This window comes from Calidris pugnax, unplaced genomic scaffold (genome assembly GCF_001431845.1).
Source record: "Calidris pugnax isolate Ruff unplaced genomic scaffold, ASM143184v1 scaffold3, whole genome shotgun sequence".
NCBI classification, from domain to species: Eukaryota; Metazoa; Chordata; class Aves; order Charadriiformes; family Scolopacidae; genus Calidris; species Calidris pugnax.
Window position 1 is genome coordinate 248,547 of NW_015090799.1, and position 15,222 is coordinate 263,768.

General features: G+C 42.5%; 1 protein-coding gene across 1 annotated transcript in view; it reads right to left on the minus strand.

Moving 5' to 3' along the window:
• TTC17 (tetratricopeptide repeat domain 17) overlaps positions 1-15,222 on the minus strand; it is an 88,164-nt gene that overhangs the window by 48,249 nt on the left and 24,693 nt on the right. Inside the window, exons 12-16 of the mRNA XM_014937181.1 lie at positions 14,766-14,881; positions 13,434-13,608; positions 12,759-12,836; positions 10,635-10,859; positions 8,237-8,423 (exon numbers count right to left, since the gene is read on the minus strand). Coding sequence (XP_014792667.1) covers positions 8,237-8,423; positions 10,635-10,859; positions 12,759-12,836; positions 13,434-13,608; positions 14,766-14,881 — 781 coding nt within the window. The remainder of the gene's footprint in view (positions 1-8,236; positions 8,424-10,634; positions 10,860-12,758; positions 12,837-13,433; positions 13,609-14,765; positions 14,882-15,222) is intronic.

Below are 15,222 nucleotides of genomic sequence, written 5' to 3' on the forward strand. Positions count from 1 at the left end.
CATGATTAGTTTGGAGAAGAGGAGGCTGAGGGGAGACCTCATTGCCCTCTACAACTCCCTGTCCAGGCCCTTCTGGATGACATCCCATCCCTCTGGTGTAGCGACACCACCACACAGCTTGGTGTCGTCCGCAAACTTGCTGATGGTGCCTTTAATCTCCCTGTCTATATCATTGATAAAAATGTTAAACAGCACCGGCCCCAGCACGGACCCTTGAGGAACACCACTTGTGACTGGTTTCCATCTGGACTTTGAGCCATTGAGTACCACCCTCTGGATGCGACCATCTAGCCAGTTCCTTATCCACTGAACAGTCCACCCATCAAATCCGTACCCCTCCAATTTGGCAATCAGGATGTTGTGGGGGACCGTGTCAAAGGCCTTACAGAAATCCAGATAGATCACATCCATAGGTTGTCCCTTATCTACTGACCTAGTCACTTTATCATAGAAGGCCACTAGGTTAGTCAGGCAGGACCTGCCCCTAGTAAAGCCATGTTGGGTGTCCTGGATCACCTCCCTGTCCTTCATGTGCCCAAGCATGGCATCTAGGAGGATCTGTTCCATGAACATCATACCCCATTCTTTGATTTACAAATTTTAAGAATCCCAATCGATAACGCCCCTGTGTAGCACCGAGAAGAAAAATACGTGGAGCTTGGGAAGGAAAGACAGGTTTCAAAGTGAGCTCAGCGTGGTCCTTCACTTTCAGCCACCCAAGAGACACTAGACAAAGACTTTTCAGGGAAAGATCTGATTTATACAGCAGGCACTAAATCAAATAGTAAAAAGCATCAAAAAGACTGCATCTGGTCAAATACCTTCCAAATCACAACACTAAAATTCTAGGAATGCCATGATTATTGTGGAGGGTAGGAACTGTCTCCTTCCTCACTGGGCTGGTGGTACAGAAACAGTACCACAAAACTGAAAGAATAATTGGGTCCCGTTCCTCCCCAGGCCACATTCTCCCACCAGATTTCTCCAGGATCCCCCCACTCAGAGGCATGTCTGACATTTCCTGACACCCCCACCCCTAGGGATATTTGCCCTCAAAGGAGACAAAAAGCAGTCCTCAGTCTCTGTATCTCCCACCTGCCCGTGTTCAGTGAGATGTTTTCATTCTGCACAAGCACAATTTAACCTCCTTTTACTCCCAAGAGCCCAATTTGTGCAGCATCAGCAGATCTTTCCGCTGGACCGACACTCTATGGTGTTGTTCTTCTATCCCTTGCCAGAGATGCTCAAGGGAGAATTTCAGATTTTCAGATCCCTGGTGGAACACGCAGGGTGAGGTACACGGGGGTATGAATAAGCAAGTGAGTATTTCACTTCAAATGATAATATTGATTTTTAGAACTGCTCCTGTTGAAGACAGAACCCACTTTCTCTATGCTACGATTAAATGACAAGGCAAACACCGGCCACAATGTGTTTCTGATTGCTCTGACAAGCTGCTCACGTGCTTCACAGAGTTCTGCTTGTTTAACAGCCCTGCTGGTGCCGACTGATTTCACTGAATTTCACTGAATTTTAGAGTTGGAAGGGACCATAGAGATCATCTAGTCCAACTCCCCTGCTGAAGCAGGATTGCCTAGAGCTTGTCAGAGCGTGTTACTCAGGAGCATCCAGGGGGGTCTTGAAGATCTCCAAGGAAGGGGACTCCACACCCTCCCTGGGCAGCCTCTTCCAGGGCTCTGTCACCCTCACTGGGAAGAAGTTTCTCCTCATATTTGAGTGGAACCTCTTATGTTCCAACTTGTGCCCGTTGCCCCTCGTCCTCTCACTGGGAACCACTGAAAAGAGTCTGGTTCCCTCCTCCTTCAACCCTCCCTTGAGATACTTGTAGGCATTGATAAGGTCTCCCCTGATTATACAGATGAACTTTCTTCTAAGACAATGGAGGGAGTGTAAAAGCCACAGATAAATCAATGGTCACAGATCCCACCCCTTCCATTAATATAATCAGATAAATAAGAGCACTAACATTGGTGGATAGGCTCGGGAGCACTCAAGAATTTTGCCCTCACATGATATGCAAGCCAAAGAAAGAAAAAGTTGAATTTTAAATGTACAGTAGTGTTCAGTTCAGAATCTCATACAACTGGTAGAGATTCTGGCCTTTTGCTTCAACTAAACCAGGATTAAATTCTGAGCTAATCCCAACACCCTCCCCTCTCCCTACCTATTAATACTGTAAGTGATGAGCATTCCTCACTCAACATCCAGCAGCTTGAGAAGGAGGAAAGTAAAATGCTCTTATGATAAAAATGTCTAAGGACCTCATGCTATAGCAAACGGACACGAAATTTAGCCGTCCCTTGCTGGGACCATCAGGTCAGGTGTAGGTTGTAGGGGATCACTGAGTAAGGGAAAGGTGCATTTAAAAACGCAAAGTATTTCACATTTCTACATTTTAACACACTAGAGAAGCTGTGGCTGCCCCATCCCTGGAGGGGTTCAAGGCCAGGCTGGATGGGGCTTGGAGCAACCTGGTGTGGTGGGAGGTGTCCCTGCCCAGGGCAGGGGGTTGGAACTGGATGATCTTTAAGGTCCCTTCCAGCCAAACCATTCTATGATTCTATGATTGTGAAGAAAGTGTATGCGATGCTTTTGCTTAGTGTTTGTGTACCTGAAATGGCTATAGGGACTGCAGCTTTTAAGAGTCAGAGGCTTGAAACGTGATGTTGATTTCAGCACGTTATTTAATCTGTCCCTAAGCTGACTATCGGAGTTTCAAGCAGAGATTCTCCTCTCGGGTCAACCTCTCCTCTTCAGGTCAATTTGCTTAAAGGTCTAAGCTTATTAACTCTGTAAGAACTTAAGTGCTGGGGGGACAAGGGAAAATCTATACGCTTAAAAGATCGAATTCCTTTCTCCCCACGTTTTATTTTAAGAGGAAATAGACGAAATAAGACAAGACTTTTGATTTCATGTGGTGTAGGGTATTTGTACCACGAGAGGGCACTAAACCCACACTTAGAGTGAATGGCTGAGCTCTGGCTGTGTACATTACAGAGCTAAGCCAGAAGGTAAGGACGTATTTCACTGAATTTCACTGAATTTTAGAGCAGAGTGAATGGCTGAGCTCTTGCCGTGTACGTGACGGAGCTAAGCCATAAGGTAAGGACATATTTCACTGAATTTCCCTGAATTTTTAGAGTTGGAAGGGACCATAGAGATCATCTAGTCCAACTCCCCTGCTGAAGCAGGATTGCCTAGAGCTTGTCAGAGCATGTTACTCAGGAGCATCCAGGTGGGTCTTGAAAATCTCCAAGGAAGGGGACTCCACACCCTCCCTGGGCAGCCTGTTCCAGGGCTCTGCCACCCTCACCGTGAAGAAGTTTCTCCTCATATTTGAGTGGAACCTCTTATGTTCCAACTTGTGCACTACCCTGCCAAGGAAATGACAGACAGCGAGACCAAGGAAAAGTGAAGCTTGAAACAAAGCTGTGCTTCAGGTTTTGAACAGACTCATAGAATGACTTGGGTTGGAAGGGACCTTTAAAGATGATCTAGTCCAACCCCCCGAAGCCCAGTAGCAAGAAAACTCACTCTAATAATACAGTTTAAGATTCTGAATGTTGATCTTGCCTAAAAGAACGTGAAGGGCATGAGCTCGTAATGAATGCAACCGTCAGAGGTAGATGCTTACAGTCAGATAAAAACCTTTTGGGTACAAACGACTTCTGCTTGTCCAAGCAGCAATTCTGTTTACACACGTAAGGAAAAGTCTTATGCAACAGCAATTAACAAATTCAACGGCCAGCTGACCATCACGCTGGAAATATGATCAGTATATTGTAACCTTTTAATAAGGCTTGACAAGACCTGAATGCTCACATCAGCCAACGAAGTGCCACCAGAACAACCCCTCAGGCGTTAGGTGGATATTCCTCTACAGGCCTTATGGCATGAGAGAACCTACTTGCCATTTTTTTAAACTTCAAAAGGTGTGCAAAACCAACCTTTGCAATGCACCATTTCAATATCAGATAAAAATAATGCTGCCCTTCTCCACTGGTTTAATTAACAGCACAAAGCCAAAGTATCCGAGAGCTGACCATGTTTTTTACGTTAAGTTTTTTTCTTAACACTCGTTATGGAAGTCTCTTGGTTCCTTTATTTGTGTGTCAGCTCCGGGATCTGTCGAGCAACATCAAGTTTCTGCTACTTAATGTCCTTCAGGAACAGACTTGCCAGCAACGTAAAAGTTCATCATGCAGTAGAGCAACATCCTTAACGTTGCCAAGTCCCCTCTGGAAGGGCCACCACAGGATTCTCCACTGACAGTGAAGTTTTCCAACCGTTTTCTAAGCTATTTGGGAATAAGGCAGTGCATTAGTCTAAGTAACAGAGGCAAGTGTATGCACTGCAGCACTGTTAATGTATAGCATCCATGGCAGCTGCAACTGATTGAGCTCCTGCAGCTGCCTAAAATAGATGTCATACATGACATGGCTGTACCAAATTTTGGACACCTCACACACCCACCTCCATAAAAAAAAAAAAAAAACCACCAAAATCCTTTTACCCACCTCCATAAAAAAAAACCAACAAAACACCAAAACCCTTTGCAGATTTAAAAACCCCTTTATAATGTAAAGCAGACATTTACATAGACTTCAAAATAGGAGGCAGAAGTTAAATAGAAAAGTGTTGGTCTGAGGTTTTTAATTCCTCTCCTCACGTGCATGAATCCACCTGGGTTTGAAATATAAATTTCTATCTAGAACAGAAGTAAGTTAGGGAAAAAAAAAAAGTACCTGTCAGTGTTACAGCTCAGAGCATATAAGCAAGCATCCAAGTCAGCATTAGTGTGTCACACTTCCAAAGTCCTGTGCTAACAGCAAATGTCCCACCATGCTTGAGAGAATTCCCATTCCACCTACTGGAATGGGACACACACTGTAATACAAATCAGACTATAAATTCAGATTTTTGATCCTGTATTCCATCCCATGCTGACACACAACTCCCACCGACCATGTGTTGGGTTCTGCTGATGGCTGATGGCAGCAGATCAAGGAACAACGTGTCTTGCTTCCCAGTTCAGTTCTTGGGAACAGAGGCAAAGCCAAACCACAGCTATTGCATGGGCCTCTGACCCAAAGCCCGGGCAGCCCTACTGCTGTCACCTTCAGAAATAACCCATGAGTGCTGATCAAAACAAGGTATTAAACCACAGACATCATCGGACATCCCAATTTCTTGGGAAGCTTTTCAGCGTAACATCTCCATCTCAACGGAGGTGGATATAAATAGTTACAAGGTGCCATCGAGTGCATAAAAACAAAAGGACAAACTAGACTTGGTAACAGATGTCCCCAAAAGTCAAAAAGCCTGGCCCCATCCTCCTGACACCCGCCCTTGAAGGATTTATAGGTGTTGATCAGATCCCCCCTCAGCCTTCTCTTCTCCAGACTAAACAGACCCAAGTCCCTCAGCCTTTCCTCATCACAGAGATGCTCCAGGCCCCTCATCATCTTTGTGTCCCTCTGCTGTCCCCTCTCCAGCAGTTCCCTGTCCTTCTGGAACTGGGGAGCCCAGAACTGGTCCCTGTACTCCAGCTGGGGCCTCCCCAGGGCAGAGCAGAGGGGCAGGATGACCTCCCTCCACCTGCTGCTCACACTCTTCCTGATGCCCCCCAGGATGCCATTGGCCTTCTTGGCCACAAGGGCACATTGTTGGCTCATGGTCATCCTGTTGGTCCACCAGGACAACTAGGGCTTCCTCCTCAGACCTCCAGCAGGTCAGCCCCAACCTGTCCTGGTGCAGGGGGTTATTCCTCCCCAGGTGCAGCACCCTGCACTTGCCCTTGTTGAAGTTCATGAGGTTCCTCTCTGCCCAGCTCTCCAGCCTGTCCAGGTCCCGCTGTGGGGTGGCACAGCCTTCTGGGGTGTCAGCCACCCCTCCCAGTTCTGTGTCATCAGCAAACTTGCTGAGGGTATGTTCCAGCCCTTCATCCAGGTCATTGATGAATATATTGAAGAGGACTGGAACCAGTATTGACCCCTGGGGAACACCCCTAGTTACAGACCCCCAGCTAGCTTCTGTGCCACTAATCACGACCCTCTGAGCTTTGTCTTTTAGCCAATTTTCAATCCACCTAAGTAAGTATTACGACAAGTTTAAGGAAGAAAAGCAAACAGAAGAGAAGAAAGATGTAAAATACAGCCATTGCTCATTACCATCTCAGTTCTATGAATGCCCTTTTAAATTACTTTTTTGCTTAACTTCAAAAATCAAGTGGTTATCACTAAGGTTTGACTGAAACAACTTCAACCTTGTGAGTTACAGCCCTTTTTAAAGAAAGTCTTAATAAGTAGTAAACAAACACTGAATTTTTTGCCAGAACAGTGAAAGTGTCTCACGATGAAATGTGCAAGTCCCGCTACTGCTTACGGTACCTGTAAGGATTTTTAAGAGAAGGGCAAGCTGACATGAAGAGATTCGATGAAAGAGAACAGCCTAAGAGTTGACATTATGAAGTCATCAAGAGACCCATCAGTTGGGCCACAATACCACTTGGTACACTACGTTTAGCCAAACAGCACTCACTTCTCTGCACAACTGATGTCAATCAGAGCAAAAATGCACATGGCCAGAAAAGACAGTATTATTCTAATAGCATATTCTTGGAATTTCACCTCAAATGGCATCATCCATTTTGTACCAGACAATAATGGTGGCCTCTATGTTCACACAGTGTAATTCTAGGTGCTAAATCAGAGGTGGTTTTCTCCACGTCTTCCCACAGGAGGAGGAATTAAAAAAAAAATAAAAATAGAATTCAGGCAAAGTCCTAGCGATGCTAAAAATCACAAGTATTTCTCTCATGCGAGGTTTTCGTTTAAAAACACAGGAAAGACTAGATGGAAAGATACCTTAGTAACAATTTGAGAGATAAGGAAGGAAGGGATTACAAAATATATTCATTGATGCTCTTCAAGATTGCTCATCAGCAGCGTATTAACCACAGGCAAGTACAGACAAAATAATTGAAATATGCCAGTGGAATTCACTGAAATGAAAGGAGCCACCTCCAAAAGCTATTATTGGGTTTGGTATATATTTTTTTTTTAATACAAATAGCCACTAAGGACAACAAAGCATTCTATCTCAAAATATTAAAGGTTTTTTTTTGTAGAGAAATTGGGTTCAAAGTCATTATTCTCACAGATTTTTGGGGGTTAAGAGCAGTGATTACAGAACTGTATAAAAAAAAAAGTAGACACAATATAGTCTATTCTATAAAAACTGTACAGTAGAAAATGACACCCAAAGTACTGAACACACTGAAAAAAAGACATGGATTAAAACTAAACTGCTCTTCACCAAATTATTCACCTTTAGGAAAACATATCCACCTGCCTGTGAAATTTGAAGGGATGTTCAAAGGGGCTGCTGAGTAGTTTGGCAGCAGTGGCTGCGCGCCACCGTAACTAGTGAACCCAGCATCCCTCATTTACCAGTAAGAGATACTGGTGAGGGCACTAAGGTATTACTGGCACGCTCAGGAAGTAATCTGCACTCAGTGGCAGCCCTCTAGATACTCAAGTCATCCTCAAGCACTTCTGAATGGAGTGTAACTTTTCCATTCAAAGCAGTGCCTCAACCTCGGTCCTTACGAGGAGAAAGCGCTCTAAAGCACAAGGGAGGATCCTTGGGGACATTAAAAAAAAAAAGCAGAATAATCATGAATTTCAGGTGCAAACAAGGCTCTATTTCACTTAGAATCATAGAACCATAGAATCATTGAGGTTGGAAGAGACCCTTGGGATCATCGAGTCCAACCATCTCCCCTACTCTACAAAGTCCTCCCCTACACCATGTCCCTCAGCACTGCATCTAAACGTCCCTTAAACACATCCAGGGATGGTGACTCCACCCCCTCCCTGGGCAGCCTGTTCCAATGCCCTATCACTCTTTTGGTGAAAAATTCTTTCCTAATGTTCAGTCTAAACCTCCCCTGTTGGAGCTTGAAGCCGTTCCCTCTCGTTCTGTCACTAATTACCTGTGAGAAGAGACCAGCACCAACCTCTCTACAGTGTCCTTTCAAGTAGTTGTAGAGGGTGATGAGGTCTCCCCTCAGCCTCCTCTTCCTCAAACTAAACGGCCCCAGCTCCTTCAGCCGCTCTTCATATGATTTGTCTTCTAGGCCCTTCACTAGTTTCGTTGCCCTCCTCTGCACTTGCTCCAGCACCTCTGGCCCATCTTTCTGCCCGTTGCTTACCGCTGCACGCCGAAGAGGTGATGTTGTACAGGAAAGGGTAGAACTGCAAGCAGCGGATCATCTTCAGGCTGCTCTGGCACTCCAAGCACTTGGTGGTCAAATCCAGCGCATGGCGGAAGGCCTGCAGGGCTCCACTGATGTTGTTCAGAGCCAGATAGGCGTTTCCTAGGCTCAAAAACGTCAGGGGCTGCAAAGAGAAAAAAGCAAGACACCCCAGCGTAAGCACGTTCGCTGTTGGAAATTGAAGCCAAGTAGGAAAAGCCCCATCAATCCAAACCCTCTCCAATCTGGCTGGGAAGAATTGAGAGAACTTCTTGAACAACAGGGACTGCCTGTTCTCAGAAGGGAGAACGAACAGCTTGATGGGCTGGTGCTAAGCAAAAGCTGTTTTGACTTAAGGTTGTGTTCAGGATTCCATCCTCCTGTGAGGAAAAACAGCTAAATACAACAGAAAAACAGTTAAATACAACACAAGCTGAAACAAAGCATGAAGTACGTTACTTATAACCCATCTTAGCACAGTGCCTTCTGCGCAGAGTAGCAAAGAACTGAACTGAAATGCCTGAAGACATTTTAAAATGATGAAAAGCCAGCAAACCCATGAAAATATTCCTAGAGTTCTAGCAGGACAGATGCATTTCATTCATCAAGAGTGGTCAGGATTTACTGGAGCAGAACTAGGTTAGTGAATACACCCCATGTCACACTAGCTTAGGGATATACATTTATGTTTACTTTCAATTCCTTATAAAACTTAATATTTTTGTCCGCTGCTTTTGGCTAGTCTCCCTAAAATAAGTATTTTTTTCTTAAAAGTACAAATTATAAGCATCTTTTTCAGTGGGCAGAATTTAATTAGCACTTTAGTACGCGTATATAGTAAAGCATTATATTTTGTTTGTTGACTGAAAATTCTTTCCCTTGCACAAAGTAACTTGCTGCAATTAACAGTATAATGCTATAATAACGACTGTGATATTGTAACTTAGCAGTCATTTTTTTTCCACTAAAATTATTTTACATTCATCACCTGAAAACGTGGAAACTGATCAGTAGCTTGAGAGCATTTCAAACTCATTTTAGCTTGTATTATTAAACACCGTTCAGAAAAAGGTACAAGCTGAGCAACAGGAGTTTTTCATTATTTTTTTTTTTTAAGCTTTTGCTAATGTAGCAGATCCTTCACTCCCTGTAGCTGTAATTCATTTTAATTTGTATTTACTTTCCATTATATTCCAGGAAATACTATTCAAGTACAAATTCTCCTGCCAGATTTTTTTGATACAATAGGTATTACAGGACTGAGGATGCCCCCCAAAGAACAGGAGAAGGCGTTACTGTAATGAAGTAGGACTTGCCATTATTTTTGAAGGAAAAAAGCCCTACTTACATAGCATGGTCCTAAGGATCCCTCGGCTCCTCCATTCCAAGGCTGTGCTTTCAAGTGTTCTTCTTAAGGCACATCATTCAAGCATAGTTCCCTTTCTCTGTAGTTCCTTTTTGCACTCTTTACCTGCCACCCAAATGGGCCAGATTCCTTTCCAACAATTGCAAAATTGTTCCTGGACGCTATGCTGAAAAAGTTTATTCTTTTTTTCTTTTATTATTTATTTTTTACATGCTAGATAACTGGTGGCTGGGCAGGTTTAAGCTGTCTGTTTATCTGACTACAGCGGGAGAAGCGCAGGAAAAAGTCGCTTGAACTTCTTACTTTAAGCATCTCAGGTGTAAGGCCAAAATAACTCACTAGAGAAAGGGTGGTCCCCACAATGTTCTGGCCAGTCCAGTAGTTCACAGAGATTATACAGCAACTTTCTGTGTGACAGAAGTGACAGCTGACAAAATGTTTATAGCGTCACCGTTCAGAAATAAAAACCCCTGTTTGGAATCCATGGCTGGAAGTGAAATCATACAAACAACTAGAGCACTGCTTTTCCTCTAGGTGTACAGATGAAAACCAGGGACAAATAAAACAGTACAGAGGAAAAGTCACAAGTGGCAGGGAAAGATGTCTACGCAGCCAAAGGTGTTGGTGACATTCGTGCTACTTTAAGGGTTTTAAAAATGGAGATGCGATGCTGACAGCATTACGGATCTCTGTTTTAGATGAAAGAGTTGCCAAAACACCAGGATTAGATTCCTTGGAGCCAAGGTTTGGGGAGGCAAAGAGCCTGTCATCTATTTTAGAAGATCTTCTGCTCTAGATGTTTATATTCTCAGCAACCAGCAACACCCACAGTGCGATCAGGAATTTAAATGAACATTAAAACCTGTTGCAAATCACAAGGTGGAAGTTGAGCTGCACGCCCAGGTAAGTAAGCACAAGTAACACGTATTTAGAAAATAATAAAGGACAGAACATTCACTGCTGAACAAAGACAAAAAGCCATCATCTTACCTCAGAGGCATTGATGGCCAAAGCCTTCAGCAGGAGCCTGCTGGCATCCAAATGAAGACCATAATGAATCAAGAGGTTAGCAAGATTGACCAGAGGGATGTCCTGATACTCGTGTGGAGCCAAATTAAACGCTTTTTGCAAACAGGTGATGGCAAAGGTGCTATTTCCAACTGCACGCCAGTACAATCCTGCTTCATTAAGCACAAGCCACAGAGGATCTTCCGGCTACAAGGAGAGTCAGGGAAAAGGATGAAAACACCCGCAAAGAGGTGTCTCAGGAAGACAGAATTGCTTGCTCTTTGGTAAGAAACACACCAAACTCGCTCTTGCATACTCCCTCGTTAACTAGAGACAAATTGCACTTCGCTGTGACAGAGTATTGGATCTGCTCTGCCCTGCTCAGATTGACCCGAGTTAGTCTGAACTGTCATTTAGCAGCAGCTGCTGCTCACTCTCTACTCGTGTGACTGCCTTAAATTATCCACACAAAATCACTTAAAATATTACGAGCGACAACGCTTAGCTCGCTTCAGGAGGCGACCTTTGTGAGCCACTTCAGAGCCTTAAAATTACATTGATAGAGATCTATGCAGAAATTACAGTTTGAAGGTCGGGCAGCTTTTAAATTGTAGTTAGATGTGCTTCCAGGTCCTAGATCCAACATCAAGATTTCCTATCAATTTAAGGTTTCAGAATTGTTTTTTCTTACGGTTTAGTTATCTATTTGTCTCATGAAAGTTGACACACATTAGATACTGTTTAAAGATGATAAAACAGCAAGCAAAGAGCGAGGGCAGGTGGAAGAGCGGAGGAAATGTCAAACACACCTTGAACATTCCTTCCTCCTCTTTTACCTAAAACAGATAAAACCAAAACACTCATCCTACAGGAGAAATAGCAAAACTTGAAAATATTGAGCGGTGGATAGAGCTACGTAAAAAAAATCCACTTTCAGATGGAGCAGTTTGAAATGGTTTAGAAACACTTACACTCCAGTTTTTGGTATTTTCAGAATTCCGTATTACCCAGTTCTACAAAGAGTTTAAAGCCTAAAAGCAACAACTGAAATCAATGTCCAATCCAACCTACACACCCGAAGCCCAAATGCATGTGTGAGCAGGAAACAGGCAGCCAGGATCAGAGAATGGCAGCAGATAAGGATCTCTACAGCAGCACTGGGCTAACGCAATACAGCTGGCACTGCGGGTAACACAGTGTTGAAAAAGTTAATCAAGTATAAAGATTTTCTTCCAGATTTTAAAAGCAACCTCACACAGGAGGGTTCTACCTATAGTTGCAAGATGAACTGGAAGACAGCGATGGGATATATCACCTTTTTGTTTGGAATATCTTACATAATCTATAATTGGACGATTATAATTATTATAATTATAATTATCACCCCTATTTTGCAATGCACATACGCAACGTTACGTGCGTGGTTTTCATGCTAAACTCCTCCCCGAATGACACTCCACACACAGGTCTCAATGACCTTTCTTTAATTAAATCCTCAGCACTTTGCCTTTCCCCATACATAGATGCCCAGCGTGGCACTGCTGCTCTAGGAATGTTTATCATTAGCAGAGCAGACAGGACACAAATGATGGAGGAGTTCAGACTCCTCCAAATGATGGAGGAGTTCAGACTTTCAGCGTGGAGGCCACAGAATGGTACAGTTAAAAAACAAAAACCATCAGACCTGCAGACCTTGCCCCAGAGCGCTAATTATCCTGACAGAAGACTGGTTTCCTTGGAGAAGGGGGTGGAGGGAAGAGGCAGGGTAGTGATGATGAGGAGGAGGATGAAGAGCAGAAGGCAGTCATGTAGGGAGGGGTGAGAGATGGAGGAGTCGTTCCAAGCTATTTCTCTCAGTTACGCAAACGAGCGCCAGGATTAGCTAATTTATTGCCTCTCCATGGCCTGCAGCCACAAGAAGAACAATAACCACAGGGCTCTTCAGTCTACACTAAGCTAAATTAAATATTTCTCTCTATATTTGTGCTGTACTTGTAAACATGGATTTTTAAGGTAGTTTCACCTCAGTTACAGGCAGCAAATAAGCTTATTTCTTGCACCAAATAAGAACTCTGAATTTATCTCACACTACAGGTTTTTACATACCTTTTTCATCGCATAATCTAGAAAGGCTCCTATGTTTGCCTGTGTAATAGATTGATTGTTGATACGGGAAAGCAAGACCTGGACAAAAAAAAGATTTTATTTTAATTTTTTTTAAACAACCGAAGAGATTTTTACAGTATATATCTATATTGGACATTCAAGCCTTATTTCCCCAAGTATTTCTTTAGCAAAGGGGGTTAAAAAAAAAAAAAAAAAAGGAAAAATTGTGCTAAATAGATGATGTGAACATGTAAAAATTAAAGCAGTCTATTTCCTGAAAGCAATACAAAGGAATAATCTCAGCCTAAAGTTACCAACTTGGCAAAATACAGTAGTTGCTGGAAATCCCAAGAAGCTGAACGATGTCGAGAGACAGTCAGAAGTTTTAAAAGAAAGCAGTAATTTGAAATAGCCAATTAGCTTTCCTATTCTGTGTATTTTTGGTCAGCATTTGAAAGAAGTCAGACAACAAGTCTTACGCTGAGTGACAAGTTCTCCCTTTCTCCAGCCCTCTCAGAAAGCACTTGCTCCCCCTTTTTGGAAGTACTGATTGGCTTGTGATACCACAGTAATCCTTTAAATATCAGAACATAAAAGATTTTGAGTAAGATTTTTAAGGCAATAAAGAGGAGAACTTTAAAGTAGAAGAGAACCGATGAGAGAAATGTCTCTTACTTGTCTTGCTTGATCATCGGGCATCTTGAATTTCAAGTCTAGGTTACTGTCTAGTTCCTTGACCAGGATGTTTAGAGATTCATTGTTACGAGCATCAGTAATGGAAGAACAGTCTGGTATTTGGCTTTCTCCGTGCCCAACGGCATCTCTCGGGACACTCAGGATTGGCTGGACTCTAGCAATAAGAAGAACCAAGGCGAATTAATAGCACGTGCTGCGTGCCACTAATAAATTAATATAAGAATCAGCTACGTGATCAACTGACACATCTCACACTGTAGCCTGCCACAGGACATGAGCTGCAAACCAGGAGAGTTCAAGGACAACCCTTCCCTTGAAAAGTCATCAATAGATAAGGTCTTTATTTTCCATTTTTAAGCACAGAATACCTGCAAATAATGGACAATGCAGCAGAGATAAGACACAAAAGATTCTCATATTATGCCAATAAGAACTGTATGAAGTTTAGGACAAAATAGATAAGTAAAAAAGAAAATCCTAAAGTTTTTTAAACTAAAGTTTGATGGCAAAACCATCAAGAGGTAGCTAAATAATTTGGGAGGAACATTCAAAGTTGAACATTGCTGTTTTGTTTTTTTTTTTTTATTTTCAAAGGAGGCTGCAGGACATTTGTGGGTGGGAATCTTTGCTTTAACACCTGCTCAGTAGTAGAAGTCTACCAACCAGGAGAAGAAAGCTTATGACCTTAAGAGAGCAGGATATTATGAAGTTGCGTTGATCTATGTAAGGTAGGTATTGCAACATAGGCACATTTATTTTATCCTGTGTAATAACAAGTATTACCAACTATTCTACAACTAAGCTGGTTTTCTACCTCTGTGCCAAAGGAACGAGCCAGGTCTTTCCACTCCTAAGCCCTTTTTAGCATTTTCTGGTCTTCACAATTTTCTGTTATCGTAACTAAAGCAAACAGGATGTATGCCATGTCCAACAGTTAACTGTGGTTATTAAATAGATGTTCACCTCATTCTCTGTCTCTCAAGGTCTTTTTTTTAAATATACTGTGGAAAACATTCATGCTTGTGCTTAAATCCTCATTTAGTAATACTGTAGATATTTAATGTATTCACCTTGTACTAACAGTCAGGGAAGAATCACCAAGAAACTGGATCTGTTACAGTAAAGACTACAATAAAGGAAAACACCCTCCCTTCTGTGGAACAGCCAGAGAAAGAGGTCCAAACACATCCGTGCTGTTCATTACTAGTTACATCTGTCCTCTCCAGAAAAAAAAATGCTCAGTAAGATATTAGGGTGAGAATTTACAAATATAATTAAAAAAAAAAAAAAAAAAAAAAAATCAACACTTGCCTGAATCCCCTATTTTCTGGAGGCAGGAAGTAAGTTAGCAGTTCTTCTGGATCAGGAATTTTGGGGAAAGATTTTATGCACTCTGACCGATGAGGCCAAAGAATATGCTGTGTTTCCTAAGGGGGAAAAGCAATTATTTTTTGATTATTTCCTCAACATTTTTAATACTCTGATTAACAAGCTAACAGAACATAAGGAACAGCCCGGGGTGAAAAAAGAGCAGAGATGTGTTAAGCTGTTATCTTTTCTGAAGTAACAGCAGTTCTGCTTTCTATCTTTTACTCAGCTGTATCACTTTATTTGCAGCAGATGTTTGCAAAGGTACCTAAGAATAACTCCCTCTGCGCAGAAGAAGAGTTTCAAAAGACGGGAAAACTGGTAAAGAGAAAGTACAGAGATGCTCATAACGTTGAAGAAATTCACAATTCTGTTCTGATTAACAAGCTAATAAGAACAT